Source organism: Pipra filicauda, unplaced genomic scaffold, assembly GCF_003945595.2.
Source record: "Pipra filicauda isolate LSUMZ 115617 unplaced genomic scaffold, ASM394559v2 scaffold57_size4234018_pilon, whole genome shotgun sequence".
NCBI lineage: Eukaryota > Metazoa > Chordata > Aves > Passeriformes > Pipridae > Pipra > Pipra filicauda.
The window spans coordinates 1,029,324-1,047,388 of NW_024104731.1; the positions used below are offsets into that span (position 1 = coordinate 1,029,324).

The 18,065-nt window shown below is 34.2% G+C and overlaps 1 protein-coding gene across 3 annotated transcripts in view; it reads right to left on the reverse strand.

Moving 5' to 3' along the window:
• MICU3 (mitochondrial calcium uptake family member 3) overlaps nt 1–18,065 on the reverse strand; it is a 54,126-nt gene that overhangs the window by 18,637 nt on the left and 17,424 nt on the right. For 2 of the 3 annotated variants that reach the window (XM_027735328.2, XM_027735329.2), the window contains exons 5-10: nt 15,866–15,913; nt 14,128–14,210; nt 9,942–10,013; nt 8,627–8,665; nt 6,151–6,246; nt 621–721 (exon numbers count right to left, since the gene is read on the reverse strand). In XM_027735328.2, the coding sequence (XP_027591129.2) occupies nt 621–721; nt 6,151–6,246; nt 8,627–8,665; nt 9,942–10,013; nt 14,128–14,210; nt 15,866–15,913 (439 nt within the window). The remainder of the gene's footprint in view (nt 1–620; nt 722–6,150; nt 6,247–8,626; nt 8,666–9,941; nt 10,014–14,127; nt 14,211–15,865; nt 15,914–18,065) is intronic. The other variant, XM_027735331.2, reaches the window with a different exon arrangement.

An 18,065-nucleotide genomic window follows, 5' to 3' on the forward strand; every position in this document is an offset into this window, starting at 1 on the left:
CATTTAAGGCAAAATATTTTGAAAAATAAAAATTGATTGGAATACATAGCTAAGTGATAACTATAAAGACAATAGGTATTGAGAGCATTTACTGAAGGAGCAATAACCAAACACTGTATCTATTTCAATTATCCAGAAGCACACAGTTTTACGGTTCTGTTTTGATGGCACTCTATTTTTAAATTTTTAAATTCTACTTTTACTGGCATAATAACTAGGTCAATAGCTTCCACTGTGTTTTCACATCTACCCAAAGAAGTTTGATCTAAGGTGCCTGCATGGTATCTTCAGAAAATCTTTGCATAAAAAATAAATCAAAACCAAGAAAAAAAGTTCCTACATACCCATAAGGACAGGGTTGGGGTATAACCTCTCCACCCCAAACTAATTATGCACACAAGTGCTAACAAAATTTGCAAATGTAGCAGCATTAGAAGATGACTTTTTATTGTTTTATTGGGCCAATTATTGTTTTATTTTGCTCTTTTTATATATAATACACACAAAGGGAACATAAACCTTATAAATGTGCCTGCATAAGCTATGTCTATAGTAATGTAAGACACATTAATTAGAAGAACAATGCAAATTTTTTTTACAGGGAATTAATAAAGACTCACCTATAAAAATCTTCAAAGTTCAGTTCAGCTTTTCCTTTTTTGCCGAAAAAGTGTACAAGCAGTGTAGTATCTGACAGTGAACTTGAAATATCATCAGCACGCTTAAATATTAGAATAAAAAAAATTAAAGGCCATGATTGGATCAGATACAGAAGTATAATCTGAGAATGCTTATCATCACAATAAACCTTGAAAGAGTTTGTATTTTATGTTCATCGTCTTAAAAGAGATTTTAGTATTAAAATCCATTACATTAACTTTGCCATGCAATTTTCACACAAAAGTGGCATTAGCTGTTAATTGCATTTAGTAGAAAATACTAAAATGAACAAAATAATATAATGGAAGCTGCAGTGAAGGGGGAAAAAGCATAAAAAATAAAGCCAGAAACTCATGAGGAAAAAAAATTCTTGTCAGCTGAGATAAACCATAAGCATAATTCCCTTTGTACACAGTCTCCTTTCCCTTCTCCTATGCAACTACAAAGAAATTAAAGGATGTTACTTCATATACTCTTATTTTCTATTTCAGTATTAAGTATGGGATTGCATTCCAAAACCACTCACATCAATTACGTATACATTATATTACAGTTTAAATTTTATTGCTCAAACATATTTAAAAATCCAGAATCATAAGATATTTTGAAATAATCATAGAATCATAGAATCAGCCGGGTTGAAAGGACATCTGAGATATCAAGTCCAACCCTTGATCCAACACCGCCATGTTACTAGACCATGGCACTAAGTGCCACATCCAGCCTCATCTTAAAAACCTCCAGGGACGGTGAATCCACCATTGCCTGATTATCCCCTCTGTAAAGAATTTCTTCCTAATATCTGACCTAAACCTTCCCTGGCGGAGCTTAAGACCATGCCCTCTTGTCTTACTGATAGCTGCCTGGGCGAAGAGACCAACCCCCACCTGGCTACAACCTCCTTTCAAACAGTTGTAGAGAGGGATGAGGTCTCCCCTGAGCCTCCTCTTCCTCAGGTTAAACAATAATGAAGTAATATTTTGACTCATTCTCCTAAGAATGTTCCATATTTGCAGACAATGTGCTCTCTGCATAGGACAGGAATTTCTGAACATGTATTAATACTTTTTCCTTAATAAACAACAGAAAACTTTGAAAGCCAGAATTTGAATAGAAAGCCAACTGATTTCGACCATTTGTAATAGCAAGAGTTGTAAACAGAGGGTTACATGAAACAGAAAACTAACAAACAGAACAAAACAAACCAAAGTAACTATCAGCTGTGTATAGTGATTGCACAGCATTCCACTTTTTTTACTAAATATTCATTGCCCTTAACTATTGTGTACTGCATTGATTTTACTTCTTTTACATGCATTTTACTTCATTTTACGTGCATTGATTTTACTTCTTTTACAAAGAAACCCTTGATATACTGAAGAGCTAGAAGAATAATTCAGTAACAAAAGGCTCTTAAATAAGTCATAGTATTCCAACATGGCAGTGATCTTCTGAAATTAATGGGCATCTGCCAACATTTGAAATATAAAAAGTCTTAGTCACCTTACTGCACCTGCTTAGTCACCTTACTTAGTCACCTTACTGCACCTTACTTAGTCACCTTACTGCACCTGCTTAGAGAGAAACTTCTGTCTGAGCTTTCATTTTTCTTATAAAGACAAGATTTTATGAAAAGCAAAGAGTGGGAGACAGTAGTTTCTGCTCTTCCTAGGCAAGCTACCACAGATCAGGAAGTTTTTCTGATGACTCTAGTGTTACAGTACCAAACAGAATGCACAGTACAGGAACACAGTAAGTATTTGGGAGATCTGACTTTATTTCATAACTGAAGAGGCTATAAATTTGTAAGATAGAGAAATTCCACTTCCAAGTGAAGAAACCAGGACGAAATTTTGAACAATATGCAACAGTTCAACATCATGAAAAACCATTTTATGATGTACCAAGAAAAACAATTTCATATCTACAGTCTCTGAAATATACTATATTAATTTCAAATTTACATACCGATTTGTAAAAAAAGTAAAATGCAATATCCGTTAAGAGAGTATTTACATATCAACAACAAGGGAAAACATGAGGCAGTAACAACACAAATCCTTTCCTTTCACCATCCAAGATCTAAAGAAATGAGAGAGACTTTTCTGTTCTTTAGTATAATCAGTTTAGTATTCTCAAGATTGTATTTCATGTACCCTACCTTCCTCTTTATTCTCATATTCTTCTCCAGGGAGAAATAAGATGACAGTGTATATAGAGACAGAGAGATATTTCATGCCCTTCAATTAAGGCAGCTCTGCTCTTCAAGTGAGCAAACTAATTCAGAAAAGTAATCACTATTTGTCTTTTAATACTGTTATCCTCCACTACAGGACACAATATACTGAAATGCAGATACCCTGATTTCTTATGTCTTTTAAGCAATTAAATCCCTAAGCACATTCAAACAATTTCCCTCAAGTACACTGAAAAGATATCAAATGTTAAATTACAGCCTTTCATCTTGCAAAAACATTTCAAAACTTTAGACTTAGGTTGCATTTGCCCATATCTAAAGAACCATTTAAAAAAAAATACAATCTGTAAGTCTTTTCACAATTCCCATTTGGTTGGCCTCGCTAAATGAAAAAAACCCAAACAAAAATGTCGCTGCAGAAACTCAACCCAGTATGCTTCTCTGCAGAACTGCAGGCAACTGAAAAGTATTCCTGTGCTCCTTCTGCACTGATAGCATTAAATAAATTTGCTCTCTTACATGGTAAGGATAAAACCAAAAGCCTTAGTCATTTAAAGCTATTGTCTACTGTTCATGATAAAACGATTTTTTTACTTTAGATCAGTGAAAATTTAATGACCACACCTGTTTCCATGTACACAAATATGAGCCTCAATTTTGATCACATACATTTTGCAGTCATTAAAATGAGAATAAAATCCTGCTGATTTGTTTTTACCTTTACACTAACCATAATACAAATACAGGTAAAGAGACAAACAGGAGATAAGTGTTTCAATCACATTATTGGCTTGCTGCATAACAGCAACATCTTCTCAATTTCCTAACCTGAAGTGCATTAAATATATTTATTTTATATTCTGAAAAGTTAATTTCAAGCTTGTGATTAAAGAGGGTTGACTAAAAATAGGTAACACTTTATAAGCATTAATTCCACTTGTAGCAACATATTCTGATAATTATGTATATTATTTATTAAGAGCTTTCTTACTGCAAATTCTTGATTTTTCAATAATGATAAATAATCTACTGATTTTCAGTTTCACTTAGTAATTCAGGAATAAACCCAAAAACTGAATTCAGTTCTAAGTGGTATATTCCAACAGGATGGTGTAGTTACTAAATTAGTAAGAGCAGAAACAGTATTGCACACTGTCCTGGAAAGAAACTAGAAGTGATGAATAACTTTTCTCCCCAAAGAGACATTTCCAGTTGATTCCCACAGCAACAAACCTTATTTACACTCTTTTTCAGCTTACACATCGCCTTCTCAAAAGCCTATCAAACAACACATCAACTCTATCAACTCTAGTGTTACTGAGCTTTATGCCACTTTCTTACTACAAAAGCTATCAACTCTAGTGTTACTGAGCTTTATGCCACTTTCTTACTACAAAAGCTATCAACTCTAGTGTTACTGAGCTTTATGCCACTTTCTTACTACAAAAGCTATAGTATTATTCAGATGCAAGAGGACCTGGGAGAGATAAGAATATGGATGAAAGTCAGCTGACTCAAAATTAAACCAAACGAGATAAAGATGAATACAGTGAGAAGTGGGAAATTGTCAGTGGAGAAAATGCAGAATGCGGTTTTGCTTCATAAAATGATTTACAAGTGAGCAAACAGGCTTTTTACACACTTTACAGAGAACTGAAATTGATGCTGAGCATAGCAGCTGTTAAGCTTCAATTACATTGTAGTTATAGATATTAGTCTGAGGCATCAGATATTAAAAAACCTCTCTCTCTTCAAATTAAATGTGTGTAGACATTACCAAATGTAAATCCATCTATACTTGGGACTGAATTCATGCCAGCTAACTGCAGATTAAGAGGACAGTTCATTCACAAGACTCAATGCCTCAAGCTTTGTAAATGGTCAATGAAAAGAGCAGCCTTCTCTCCCCTCTGTCTCTCTCAGCTGACTGGACAAGAGCACTGATATTCTGGGTTTTAAAATTTGGTGAAATAAATAAAGACTAATAACTGGACTAACAGTTCAGGAGCTCATCAATGTAAAAGCAAGGAAAGGAAGACTGGGTATACTGCTTTATTGCAAGATTACTATGTATGTGTTATTACTATGAATATTCCTATAAATATTGTTATAAAACTCAATTCTGTAAACTACATTTTGTTTTGTTCAAGGGCAAATGAACGCAACAAGAAAGAAATACAGAAAAGGCCTGTTTGATACCTGGGAAATGTAGGTTTTACCTTAAGAGAAAAATCAAGTACCTTATTTTGTTTGGCCTATGATAATTAAAACTGAGGGATCTGACTACATTTATAAACACAACCATGAGTAAGAAGATTAACACTAAAGAAGAAAAAGCCCTGTGAAAATTAAGGAACAGACTGGTATAAAGGGCCTATCAGTAAATTAGAAATAAGTCCATTGAAGTCCTCAGGTTATTCAATAGCTTCTGCAGAGGAACAGCAGGGACAAAACACTAATTACTTTTAATAAGAAACACAGATTGCTTACCAACCAAAGAAAAAGACTGTTTTACCCTGGAGATGTTTCAGTTCCTGGATCTTTTCTCATTATGATCCTGCTTAGGAAACATGGGACTTTGAGATCAGAGTCAGTGGGGAGTTGCTCTATGTCCTTTAATGCCACAACCAGCAAAGCAATCACTCTCACTGCATGGGGCACAGAAAAGCCTAAATGATCTAGTTTTCTGACCCTCTGAAATGATCGATACAAATAAATGTCTTACCCAATTATCTGGAAGCAGATCATGAAACATTAATTATTAGAATTTAAATCACTATGGAAAAAATATTGACTAATGTTTTGGTTACCTTAAAACATTCCTGATTTTCTCCAATAATTAAAACAATCTTTGCATGATACTTTTTGTGAAGATAGGCTCAGATAACATATATAAAAAGTGCATTAAGGACATAAAGCTTAAAGGGCTGCAAGTCTCATTAAAGTTGTCATATCACTAGACCAAGTCTAAACAGCAAAGTTTCTGAAATTACTTCTCCAACTGTGAAATACCATCACTATTAGTGTTAGAAAATGCTTCTTATAGTGAGGACTGAAGAGGACTTCATCTTCCAACTCTTTCAAAAGGTAACTGCTTTTTCTTGGAAATGACAACTTTCAATTATTGAACTGCACAGAATCAAATGCATTTTATCTGAGAACTTTCAGGTTTAAAAAACAAAGTAATTAAAAGGAAGAAAAGAAACAAGGTGCATAAAATAGGAAAATAATCAGAACAGAAATAAATAAAATAGAAGTCTGTTTATGGACCAGAGACAGAGGTTGTCTTATACCTCTGCAAGGTCCGAAAAGAGTGCTTGGCTTGTGCTACGTCTCAGAGTATCCCAATAGCTTCTGGGGACAAGGTCCTCTCCTTCTGTTTTAAGAACCTGCAGTTTCAAGAAGCACAATTGTTTGAAAAACAAAGAACAACAGAAAACCCACTTATAAACTTTAAAATATTTTCCAATTGATCTTCAAAAGCGTGGCTTCGTTCTCTTGCTTCTAAACAGAAATTTCAACCCAGTTACATAAGAATGAAAGAACACTGGTCTATCACAGCTACTTGCTTATTACTCTTGGTGGTACCAAAAGTATCACCAGACTCCACTTTCCCAAACAAAATAAATTAGAGAAAGTATAAAGCGAAAATACTTATTAAAATATTTATTAAAAGTACATTTATTAAAAGGAAAATGACCATTTAAACTCAGTGTTTTGCCGTTGTTTTTTCTAATAATTCTGTTTTGCCAAAAATTAATAATTTATAAACTTAAGAAATGTGTTTTGTCCTTGATCAAAATATAAATATCACCATATATAAAAATAATTTCATCCAAAAATCAGGATGACATCCTTGCACTAATAAAGAAAGGCAGTAAGTTCAACTAATAAGCCTAATAAGTTCAACTTCAACAGTAACATACTTATCAGGAAAACACTGCATGTCTGATGATCAAACTTACCCTGTCTTGTGAATGAACAGCAGCTCATTCTTTCATGCATACAATTCTGTAATTATCTATCTTAAGTATTCACTGAATTTGTTCTCTTACTGGAGATTTACTTTAGTCAATGGAATTAGTACTTCTGGGTGTGCACATTTTATTTTCATTACATGCATCTCATCATAATTATCATGTTCTGGTTGGCATTTGGCCAGTGAAAGCACTCATGCAATACATGCTGAAGCGGTCTTAGACGCAAATGCAGTATGCACCAGAACATGGCTGGAAAGAATTTGCAAATGAAAATACTAAAATATTTATCCCATTTAAAACATCATTCGATGCTTTCTATGGTCTACAGACCTCAACACTTTTCAAAAAGTTAGCATTGTTTTGTAAGACAAAGTGAGGAGAAGGGCCCAACACAGCATGCTGGACTATCCCAGAATTTTAGGGTTGCATCTCCTTGGTCCTGAGCATCTTCAGATCCTTGGGACACCAAGGGAAACTGAAAAGGCTGCTACACTTCTTGTTTCAGTAGGAGAAATAGAACCCCCAAAAATATCAATTTTGGGGGTGGGGGATTTATTGGATACTGTGAATTCCTATACACCTTAGCTTCCTTTGCATGGAGATCTCCATTCAGATAGTAGGAGGGCAAAAAAAAGATCATCATCTTGATAAAGTGTTTGGACATGGCTGGAGTCTAGAAGGAGGATTTTTACTAAAGCTGAAAATTATTGTATGAGTAGAATGCCTAACTAGTTTGGTTTCAGTTTGAAATAGGCAGCAGCACAAGAATATGTTAACCGCTGTACAGAATGTTTCACTGCAGTAAGGCCTAATCTGAAATCCATTGAATCATAAGGCCTTACATATTCTACTACATTTTTCTCACAACATCCTGTCAACTGCATCTTTTAATTCAACAGAATTCATTCCTGCATATTGCCCAAACTGTTTGTTTCAACTTCACAGGAAATGAATCTGCACATTCCTATGAGTGATTGTATAAAGAAACAAATTTTAAAACTGGAATTTCACTAGTCATCTAATTCTCAGATTGTATCCCCTCACTTTGAATATCACAATAATCATACCAAAACAAGATTAATTCTTCTATTTAAACATCAAATCAATCTGGTGTTTTTTGTTTTTTTTTTCAAACAGTTTTACTTCTGCCATGATCCAAAAATTAATCAGGTCAAGATGAAGACATTAAAAACCTTAGATCTCTCTCTTGCTGATTCTCTCCCACCTCTCAGAAATGATTGAAAAGAAGTTTACTGTCACCTACATAATACAGGGACTATTTTCTGTAAAATCCTATTCTAGTTCAACACTGGAAGTTCTTATGTATTTGTTCTGTAAGCGAAGCACAACAACAGGAAAGCTCTCTTCAGGTTCCCTTTTTCGGGGAAACAAAGAGGTAAAGGATTCATTTGACTAATTATTACTTCACATTATACACAAGTAAACAAGACAGAGCTTAATCAACTGACTCATGCAGGATGACTTAATTTACACACATTAATTAAAAATAAGTCTATAATTTATTAAAATGTATTTTCAACTTTCCCTTAAAAATATTGTTTCCTTCATATATAAATAAAGAGAACAACCTCTCCTTCTGGTAGGCTTGCCTGTTCAGAACGTGTGCAATGAGCATGCACAATCTTTTATACAGGTAAAGATCCCTCGCATTTTTACAGATTAGCAGAAGTAATTTACTTCATGAAAAAGATAAATATAGTAAATTTTCTTATAGCATATTATCTCACTGGTGAAGACTGCATCAATTGAAAATAATTAGAGTACATACACTGTTAGTAGAAGTATGATATCCATAAAGTTGAAGACGCTGACATACAGCAAAAATGGGCCAAGCCAAGTATCACACGTCAGAATAAAGACAAAAGAAGGGAGAAAAAAAGACAAAATAGGTTAAGACAAGCAAACCTTTACTTTCTATATTACTAGTCTTTTTGTTTTTTTGTTTGCAAAATGACAGTGAAGAAAAAATGGTTTATTTTCAATCTCATTCTTCAAATTTTCAAAAGAGAAGTACAGATTTGTAGAAGTTACTCTCAGGAGAAACGTGCAATTTTGCAATCTTTATGTTTTCCAAAAGCTCTTCCCTTGTGTGTACATTTCCTTTTTTCAAAATAAACAATGTGTGTGAGATTCAACAACTGACCTAGCATTTTGAAAAGCTGAGCAGGAGAGGGTGGGAAGGTTTAAAAAGTATTAATTCTTGAAATTCAAAATTCTTATGATTTCAGGGACAAAGAACTGAGATCAAGCATCTACGGTTGCAAAAGGATAATGGACACCGTGAGAAGTTCTGTGCATGTGTCAAAATGTTTCTTATAGCAAAGAATTTTTTCCATAAATATGCAAATTGCAAATGAACGTGGTTTGTTCTGCTGTGGGCTTGACAGACATTTGTACTCAATTTTTACTTTTCCAGCAGCAGAATAAGTACCTGCTACTCCTGCCATCCTTCAGACAAACCACCACAGACTCATTTATTTCTGACTTACCTTTCTTATGTCCATAAGAAATGCAAATTTGACATCATGTGAGTATCCAATATTCCATAAAAATCTATTCAGATTCATATATATAACTGAAAATATTTTGCATTGGTCATAAGCCTTATTTAGTAAAGACTTAAATTTGAAAATAGAATCTAAGTTCACTTGTAATATTTCATAATCTATTTTAAAACTATTGCTAACAAGCATCAGGACCAGTATGTCTACATGAACAGCTTTAGTTAGTTATGAAAGCAAGAGTCTTGGTCTTGTCACCAAGATCTCTCACTGGGTCATTACTATTCACTTTTCCCTAGATTTCCTAGACTCCAAATGCAACCAATGGTACTGTCATAACATGTCATAACCATATTTAAACATTATTTTTTCCTTTATATAATACACTTACTTTTTTTTCAGCAACTGCAGTTTAGGATAAATGCTTTTTTTCTACATATAAGGTTATGCATATTCTTTTAACAATATGAATTTAGTGTTTGAAAAAAAATAGTGATTAGTGAAATATATACACACACAATTTTGTCCTACATTGAAGAAAGTAAACCAACTCCCAGATGCAACTATTCTGATTTTACTTACCAGCATTGCACGTTTTTCTTCATCTCCTCGTTTTTCTCTCTTCTCATTTTTTTTCCTGAAGATCTCTTGGAGCTAAAAACCAAACCATTTTATTCATATTTAGTGTTCAGGCTATTTCACATGCATAACAACCTTTCATCATGAGGAAACTACAAACAGGATTAAAATGTAGCTCTTTACTAAAATAGTGGTGTTTCAATGATCTTTTATTTTTCATAGTCATGCCTTTATGTTCTTTCTGAGACTTAAACCATCCCACAGAAAGGAAAAAGGAAATATTTTTTTCCACAAAGGAAGGCTAACAATTCTACTTGGGAGCACAGTATTAAGAACATCCTATTTAGCCAATCTGACCTATATAAAAAGGGGGAGTTCCAGCCTTTTTCACCACCTCAAGGCACATTCTTTCTTGTTGGGTACTAATTAGTATCTGTGTAGTTACACCGTCAGCTGGATCAATCTTTTCTTCATACTGTTAGTTTCCAACCTGATCAGTTCTTAACTCCTGCTGGCACAAGGGAGGGGTAGAAACACCTGGTGGCGGTGAAACATTCCCCTTCAGCAGCAACAGACTACTACTCAAGAGTAATTTATCAAGTACCCTTTTTTTTCAAGTCTGTTCAAAGAATACCTTCAGGTCTTGTAAAATACCCCTTTCACAACTATCTCAACATTAAGAGCTTTAAACATGACTTCTGAGAAAACCTCAAATACAAGATTTCAAACATAGATTCTTGAGCATATTTATTTTTGTAAAGTCTTCAGAGTATGAACTGGTTTGTACTTATCTTTCTTTGTAAGTATCTGTTTTATTTAGATCTTTTTATTTATAGTAACATCTATTAATATTCCCAAACCATTGGAAAAAAGTGTCACAGTGTTTACTCTTCGTAGCAAGAAAGTGCAGTATTAACTATGATATCACCTAGATCTCTACCAGTAAACTTCAGTTTTTAAAAAACTGCAGGTGAAAATATTGTACTGTCACTTGTAGCATTTGTTATCCTCTAAGTGGGCTGGAAAAAGAATAAATACTGCAGCTGACAAATTCATCCTATCTGGAATATGGTATTTTCAGAACCAAACACCATGGCATACAGACACAATTGTGACAGTCCTTTCAAAGACCTGATTTTACCTACCAAGAGTCTGATAAAACCTGATACTGTCATGGCATCCACACAGCTCCCCAGGGATCGGAATGTGAAACATAAAGTGTGTGCGATAAATTTTGCAAGGAAATTTTCCAAACTAAATTTCAGGATATCACTATTTCAGAGAAGGTAGATGACTAAGACAAGGGGATCAGCAAGCTTTACTGCAGGCGTATGACAATATTGAAACAAAAGAATACAGCGTTTAGTGATTAAGTAGCAAAACACATTTATAAAAAACATGTTATGAATTACTAAAATTGACTACAGTGTTCTGGAATTTCCTATAAGGCAAATACAGACCAGAATATTTTGTGTGTCACTATACCTATTTTTGAGTATGGATAAACTTACAGATCTTGATATTTTTTCTAATTTTTTGCAAAGCTTCACGCCCAAATTACTGTAACTTATGCTGACAAGGAAAGAGTCATGACAGGACATCTAGCTGTATGGCCTAGAGTATTACACAGTTTGCAACCCAGAACAATGGAAAGAAAAGAGTTAAATGAAGAGAGAAAAGTAGAAAGAAAGTCCCTTGTGAAAAGTGAAGTGACACGACATCAAGCAGGAGCAAAGAGTGGCAGTAATTGAAAAACCAAAAAAGACTGGTAAAAAGCAATGCATCCTTGGATGTATTTTCCCTGTCACAGAGGCAAAGGGAGTAGGATTCTGTTGCATACATCATTAAAGCACTTGCTAAACTTCTGGAAATGGATCTTTTGTTCAGAAAGGGTGCTATAGGATACCAGCGAGTAAAAAAGTGAATTCAAAAAGGGTCTAGGAGTACTTTCATAGGAACATTGTTTGAAACAGGATAATGGGATTGACTACCGAAGGCAGCAAAAACAGGATCTCCTGTAACAAGGCAACACAATACGTCTGTTCCCTGACCTCAACCTTATTATATAAGCAAAAAGGGAAGCACAAACACCATGGAATTAGTTTACAAAAACACTAAAGCTGCTAACAGAAAAATTAACAGAATTTTAACTCTTCGCTACATGTACTATTTTCCTCAAGAATCACCCAACATGTGATCCCAAAACAAAACTCTTTAAAGCCTCTTTATTTGCAAAACTGAATAGTATTAACTGTACTTCCAATTTTGTGTTGATAGTTGCCTGTAATCTATGGATAAATACTTTGCAAATGCTGGACCAAGTTCAAATGGTATCTTTTGAACAGCCTCCTGCTTCCAGGCAGAGAGGGTATGACGCATCATATTCAAAGTGAGTACAGAAGCCAAATGTATGCTCTGGGGTCAACTCTATCACAGTTGCAGCATCACTGATTCAACTGCTATTTTCAAATTTACTTTTAATTACACAAACATTATCTATCTACCTACCTACTTCAATCTTTTTCACTTCAGATCTACCATTCTGACTTACAGGTTTTGAACTAATTTTTAAGTGTCACTGACACTCTAATGAAGCAGAGTTATGCTCAGGTTTAATCTATATGACTTTGTTAAATACAATCATAGGTGGAGGACAGTATATCTAATGTTTGAAAATTCTCCTTTCTTTTTTTAATGCACCAAGTCTCCTAAGAGAAAACGTATAAGGAGAATTTTTTGCCAGGGACCATGACAGACAGTAAATACATAGCAGGATGTGAAGGAGACTATAAAAACATAGTTAGAAAGAAAGATGCAATATCCATAGTTAAATGTTGTCCTTACTTCCCACTTCACATGCTTATTTTATTTCATTTTTAGCATTAGTTTCTGAAAGATGAAGCCTCCTGCTTTAATTTTCTCCCATTAGCTGTTGTGATGGAAGTCCTTTTTTTAAAACAAAAAAAGTTTTCAGTATTCCACTACATTCTGTGTTACTGAATCATTAGAAGTCTTCTTTTTTTTTTCTTCTTCATCTATTTTTCCTTTTGCTAATCAATCCAATGCTTGCTATTTTGTTCCTCCAATTGGAGATGTTTATTAGGAATTAGCACATACAAGGATGCGTACATTTAAATTTAGAAGACAAAAAAGTTATCAGCATGCCACAATTTGCAAGTGGTTTCACCTTCCAAAATAAATGACACCTGTTCTGCTTAAGCTATGTCACCAGAAAACAAGCCCCCAGACCTCAGATGTAACTTCCTTGAAAAGGAGAACTGAGGGAAGTTCAGTCCTTAAAACTAAGCACAGTTTCTTTCACATTTTTGTTTTCTTTAGGTTAGCATAGTTTATATCTGAATCAATTACAGGAAATTAGGGTGTCTTTGTTTTAAATAAAATGAGATCAGACACTTAAATACATTCCGTGTGTCTGTTTTGTTCTTCATATTTTGTTCCATCTTTTTCAGTGTGGCAGTGGACTTTTTCTCATGTGTATTTACTGTATTTATTTATAAGCTCAACTACATAAAACTCTGTGAAGATAAAATTTATGTCTTCTGCAAATGTCTTTTTTTTACGAGCATCTGATTCGATTCTTGTATATGTTTTATTAATCATCTGTACTTGTTCAGTAAAAAATAAAGGCCTTGTGCAGTTTACACCACTAACCACAAAATTTTAGATGTTAGTTTCTAGAGAACCTGAACTAGATATATGTACAATATGCTTTATTTAATTACAAATCTTGTTCAAAACAGGTGATAGTGTCCCATTATGTCAGTCAATATTTTCAGGTTACTTGAAATTATCAGCAGAATGAATGGCACAGTGAAGTGGTCTCCCAGGAAAAGATTCTTTTGCAAGTCCCTTATGATTATAGCAATTAAGTAACTCTGCTGACAATTGATACAGCTATATTAGTTTAATAGCCTAACTATATGTGAATGTAGAAGCAATTAAAAAGATACAGAATAAAAACTGGAATTAAGCTTAAAAGATCATTATAAACAACACATCCATGCACTGTAAGAAGGAGCTACTATTTTCAATTAACATTATAATAACTATTTATATTAAATAAGGCAAATAAACAACTGCACTCAGTGAAGAATAGCTTGTATGTTCATAACTATTGACACCATCACATTTGTTTCAAGATTACTTCAAAACCTGAAAATATACGTACCACTAAGAATTCCTTTTTGTCCACCATTTCATTGCCATCCGTATCAAACATGTTGAAAGCAATTCTAAAACCTGCATGTGGCTCTGCCAAAAAAAATCCCATTCAATTATTTATTTACTTGGAAAGAAAGCAAATATAAAACTCTAGGGAATTATTCAATGTCCATTATAAAAGCCATACCCTCAGCTAATGTGTATGGCCAGTCTTCGCGAACGAAGATTTGGGAAAGGTCATTACCCTTCGAGCCTGCACAGTGGATTTTTTAGGTGAGACACAGTGTGCGCTGAACTGAGCCCACCCTTTAATCCTGAGGTTCATCTGCCGGGGCCGAGCAAGCTTGGACAGTGGTAGCGAGGTCCTCAGGACGTAGGTTTGTTTAGAGTGACCTTCTCTTAGATGGATGGCCTTACAGGGCTGACGAGCTCCATCTGCCCGGGGGAGTTCCCTGACCGGGAATCGAACCCGGGCCGCGGCGGTGAGAGCGCCGCATCCTAACCACTAGACCACCAGGGGTCCCCTCAGCTAATGTACATCAGTACATTTGTGTACACAGTAAATGCAAATCGTACCATCTGTAAAACAGTATTACCCGTGTTATGCCAACAGAAGGCGTGCTCACAAAAGCAGAAATAGAACATGAAATATCCAAGAATAATATCTCACAGTAATGGCTAGTTAGATAGTTAAGACTGTTCATAGGCAGAATCCATTTTATGTTACAAAACCAGATTTGTAGAAAATACATTTTCTATTAAAACACAGTGTTTTAAAAAGACACTTTTAAAGATTTTGCAAAAAAGTTACAGGATCCAACAGCTTCTGATCAAAATAAATGCTATGCAGAAAGACATCCAGCATTTTCTTGTTTACATGCTTAGAGCCATTGAAGTTTGAGACCACGTTAGAATTTTAAATTATTTCTGAAACATGGGGATTTTGAAGGTAACTGGAAGTGAAGCCTTTAGGCAACATTTTGGTGACACTCAGAGATTTGAAATATGGATGAATTATGGTCAAAAGTTAACAAAGAGGTAACAGAAGAATATCCATTGAGCTGGAGTTGGAGATGAGTTTAGGGTCAAGTTCCTGCTCTGATTCCTAACAGGAATCCAGATCATGTCTGATGAAAACCCACTATGAATCCAACAGAAATGGTTTAATTACATACAAATGAAAGACAAATAAAGTTCTTTGCTCCTTCCCAAAAAACACATCTCAAAATATCAAAACAAAGTCTGTATCAGGCTCAGTTCAGTCTAACTCTATTCTAATTCAGTTTTATGGGTGATAAAAGCATAATTATTCAATTTTGTTAGTGTTTTCTAACATAAATACTTTATATTTTATTATTGTCTCATTGATGTTACCTATCAGGCACTAATAGGTGAAACAAGTAATAATGGGTATCCTTCTCTTCTCCCTGTGTTCAGTGTCCCTTATGAATGTCAGCAAATTTAGCTTGAAATTTTATAGAAATTTCAAACAAGAAACTAAACTTAAGCTCTTAACTGGGCTTTAGCTGAAGTGTATAGTTTGGCTTCCTCAACATTTCAATAAACATAACACAAGATTCCACTAGGGCAAAAGAGGTTCAAATGGACACAGAAATGTATGATATAGTTTTTTCAATACTGAGATATGCGGGATAAGGGTAAGAATATTTTAACATACAGCAACACATTCAGAGAGTAGAAATTTGTAATGAATCTTTTAGGGTTTTTTCTCCAAAAATACTTACTTGTTAAAATACATAAGAGGAATAAATATTCTGTGTAAGATATCACACCTGAAGACAAAACAAAAAGTTATGTCATATTAGTTTCACTTTATCTTTATATCCTAAACTTGAAACCATTAAATCTATTAATTCTCTAAAATCTATTAATTCTCTATAAGGAGAATTTTTGTATGTGTGTATATGCATATTCATACTTGTGTGCATATAACTGTATTCAACCTGTTAAATGAGTTAATATTCAATATTCAATATTTGTCTAAAATGTTGAACTGGAGTGTGGGGCTTTTTGTTTGTTTTTTAGTATTTTAGGGGAGGAGTACATTAAATATGGCAAATAAACAACTAGAGTCGGTGGAGAATGGCTCATTAAACAGAAGCTGGATAGATTCTTAGAAGCTAATATAAATGATTTATTAAATTTTCTTTGCAAAAACCCCCCAATAGTTCATGACAACACTCTCTAACAGTATGAAAAGACTTACTTGGAGAACATTAACAGTGCTCCCTCCTGATACATCCCATTTGAATACAGTTCTTGACTTCAGTATGTGGTTTTTAAGTGCATTATATTAACAGAAAACTTGGTCTTGTGTTACTTACAAAAGCACAGATTCTGGCTTTTAAGTCGACCTTGTATGAACCTTTTCATAATAATTACCAGAAATTCATATTAAAGCTCTTAGTAAATATATGTGTAATTTGTTAAATATTTTTAAAGCCTGTTAAAGACATTTGTACTCTCTCTTCTTCTACATTCAGAAGACCTGTAAGGAATATGATCTAGGCTTTTCATCTTCTACAAGATGTCAAAAGGGAATCATAGTGTGGAATGGCACTTCCTTTTCTCTTCAGAAGCGATTAAGGCAAAATTTAAATAGGAGCTGAAGTCAATCCCCAAATACTACACCTGGTACCATAAGCTGTACTTGTGCTTTTCTAGCTCTGAAGTAAGGGGTAAAAAGAGACAACTTTTCAAAATGCCCACGGCGGCAACAACGAGAAGCATCTTACAGTTCAGTAAGAACTGAAAACAACGACTTGCAGCTCCCCCAAAAGCCCTTAGCTCCAGTGATCTTTGAGGCTGAACTAGGAAAACATGTTCCTTATTTCTAACAAATTGATTTTGTCTGCCCTCCAAAACCAGAAGTGTTAAGTCAGTCCACAATATTAGACTATTTCAAAAGAGAAAAAAAAAAAGTATTTAGATGCCTGAGAGTAAAGATGTCTATCAGCTGGGATTTTCAGAAGTTGCTGGCTGTCTCCTTGATTTCAGTCCAAGTCAGGTGCAAAAGTTTTTCCAAAAACAGCCAAATCTTTGGATGTTTAAATATCTTTTAAAATCTGACTTAACTGAGTGTGTGACAAACTATGCAAATAGTCATCTGAACTTTTTTTACACTGAAAAATCTGTACAATTCAAACTCAAAACATTGTATCATTCATGTGGATTTTACTTCCGTTATACTTCATTTCCCATCTTTTGATCCAAAAGCAAATTTAAGTCTTCACGACCAAGATTTTATTACTACTAGTAGATCTAGTTAGGAAAGTTACTAAGCATTTTTAATACCACCTACTCTTTTCCTCAATTTACACATAGCTCCACACTGAAGACTGGTAAAGATTAAATAAAGGTATTTAAATAGTACACACTCTTATGCTTTATCTTCTTGATTTTATACAGCAGCTTGTAGAAATTAGTTTTCAAAGACCTGCTATCAAGAAATCATATACCTCAAAGGTTCTCATTCAGTGATGTAAAACCTTCTTTAATGACCAGTCAATAAATGTAAATATGTATTTTTGGCTTTTTGATGACACCTTCTTTGTTGTAAAACAGAGAAAGAAAGTGCAATTGTCAAGTAGTCCATCACAGTATGAAGAGAGCAATACAAAAGCCTTGAAAGCATTCTCTCCTTTTGTTTGTACTGGTGTATTGTAGCTGCAGACAGATAGTTCTGGTTGATTGCTCTGAGTGTTATGGGAGAGAGGCTCTGAAATGATGATTGAAGGGAAGAAAAGCTTACACTATGGTCAGAAAGAAGAGAAGGAGGGTACTCAAGGATAAAACATAATAAAACTTAAGGACAATGGGCATAAATCTGTGTGGCTTATCTGAATTAAATAAATCCAAGGGAAAATAAATGGACATAGGCTTTTGCTACTTGCTTCGTATGTGCATGTTTTAAATAAAATAAGT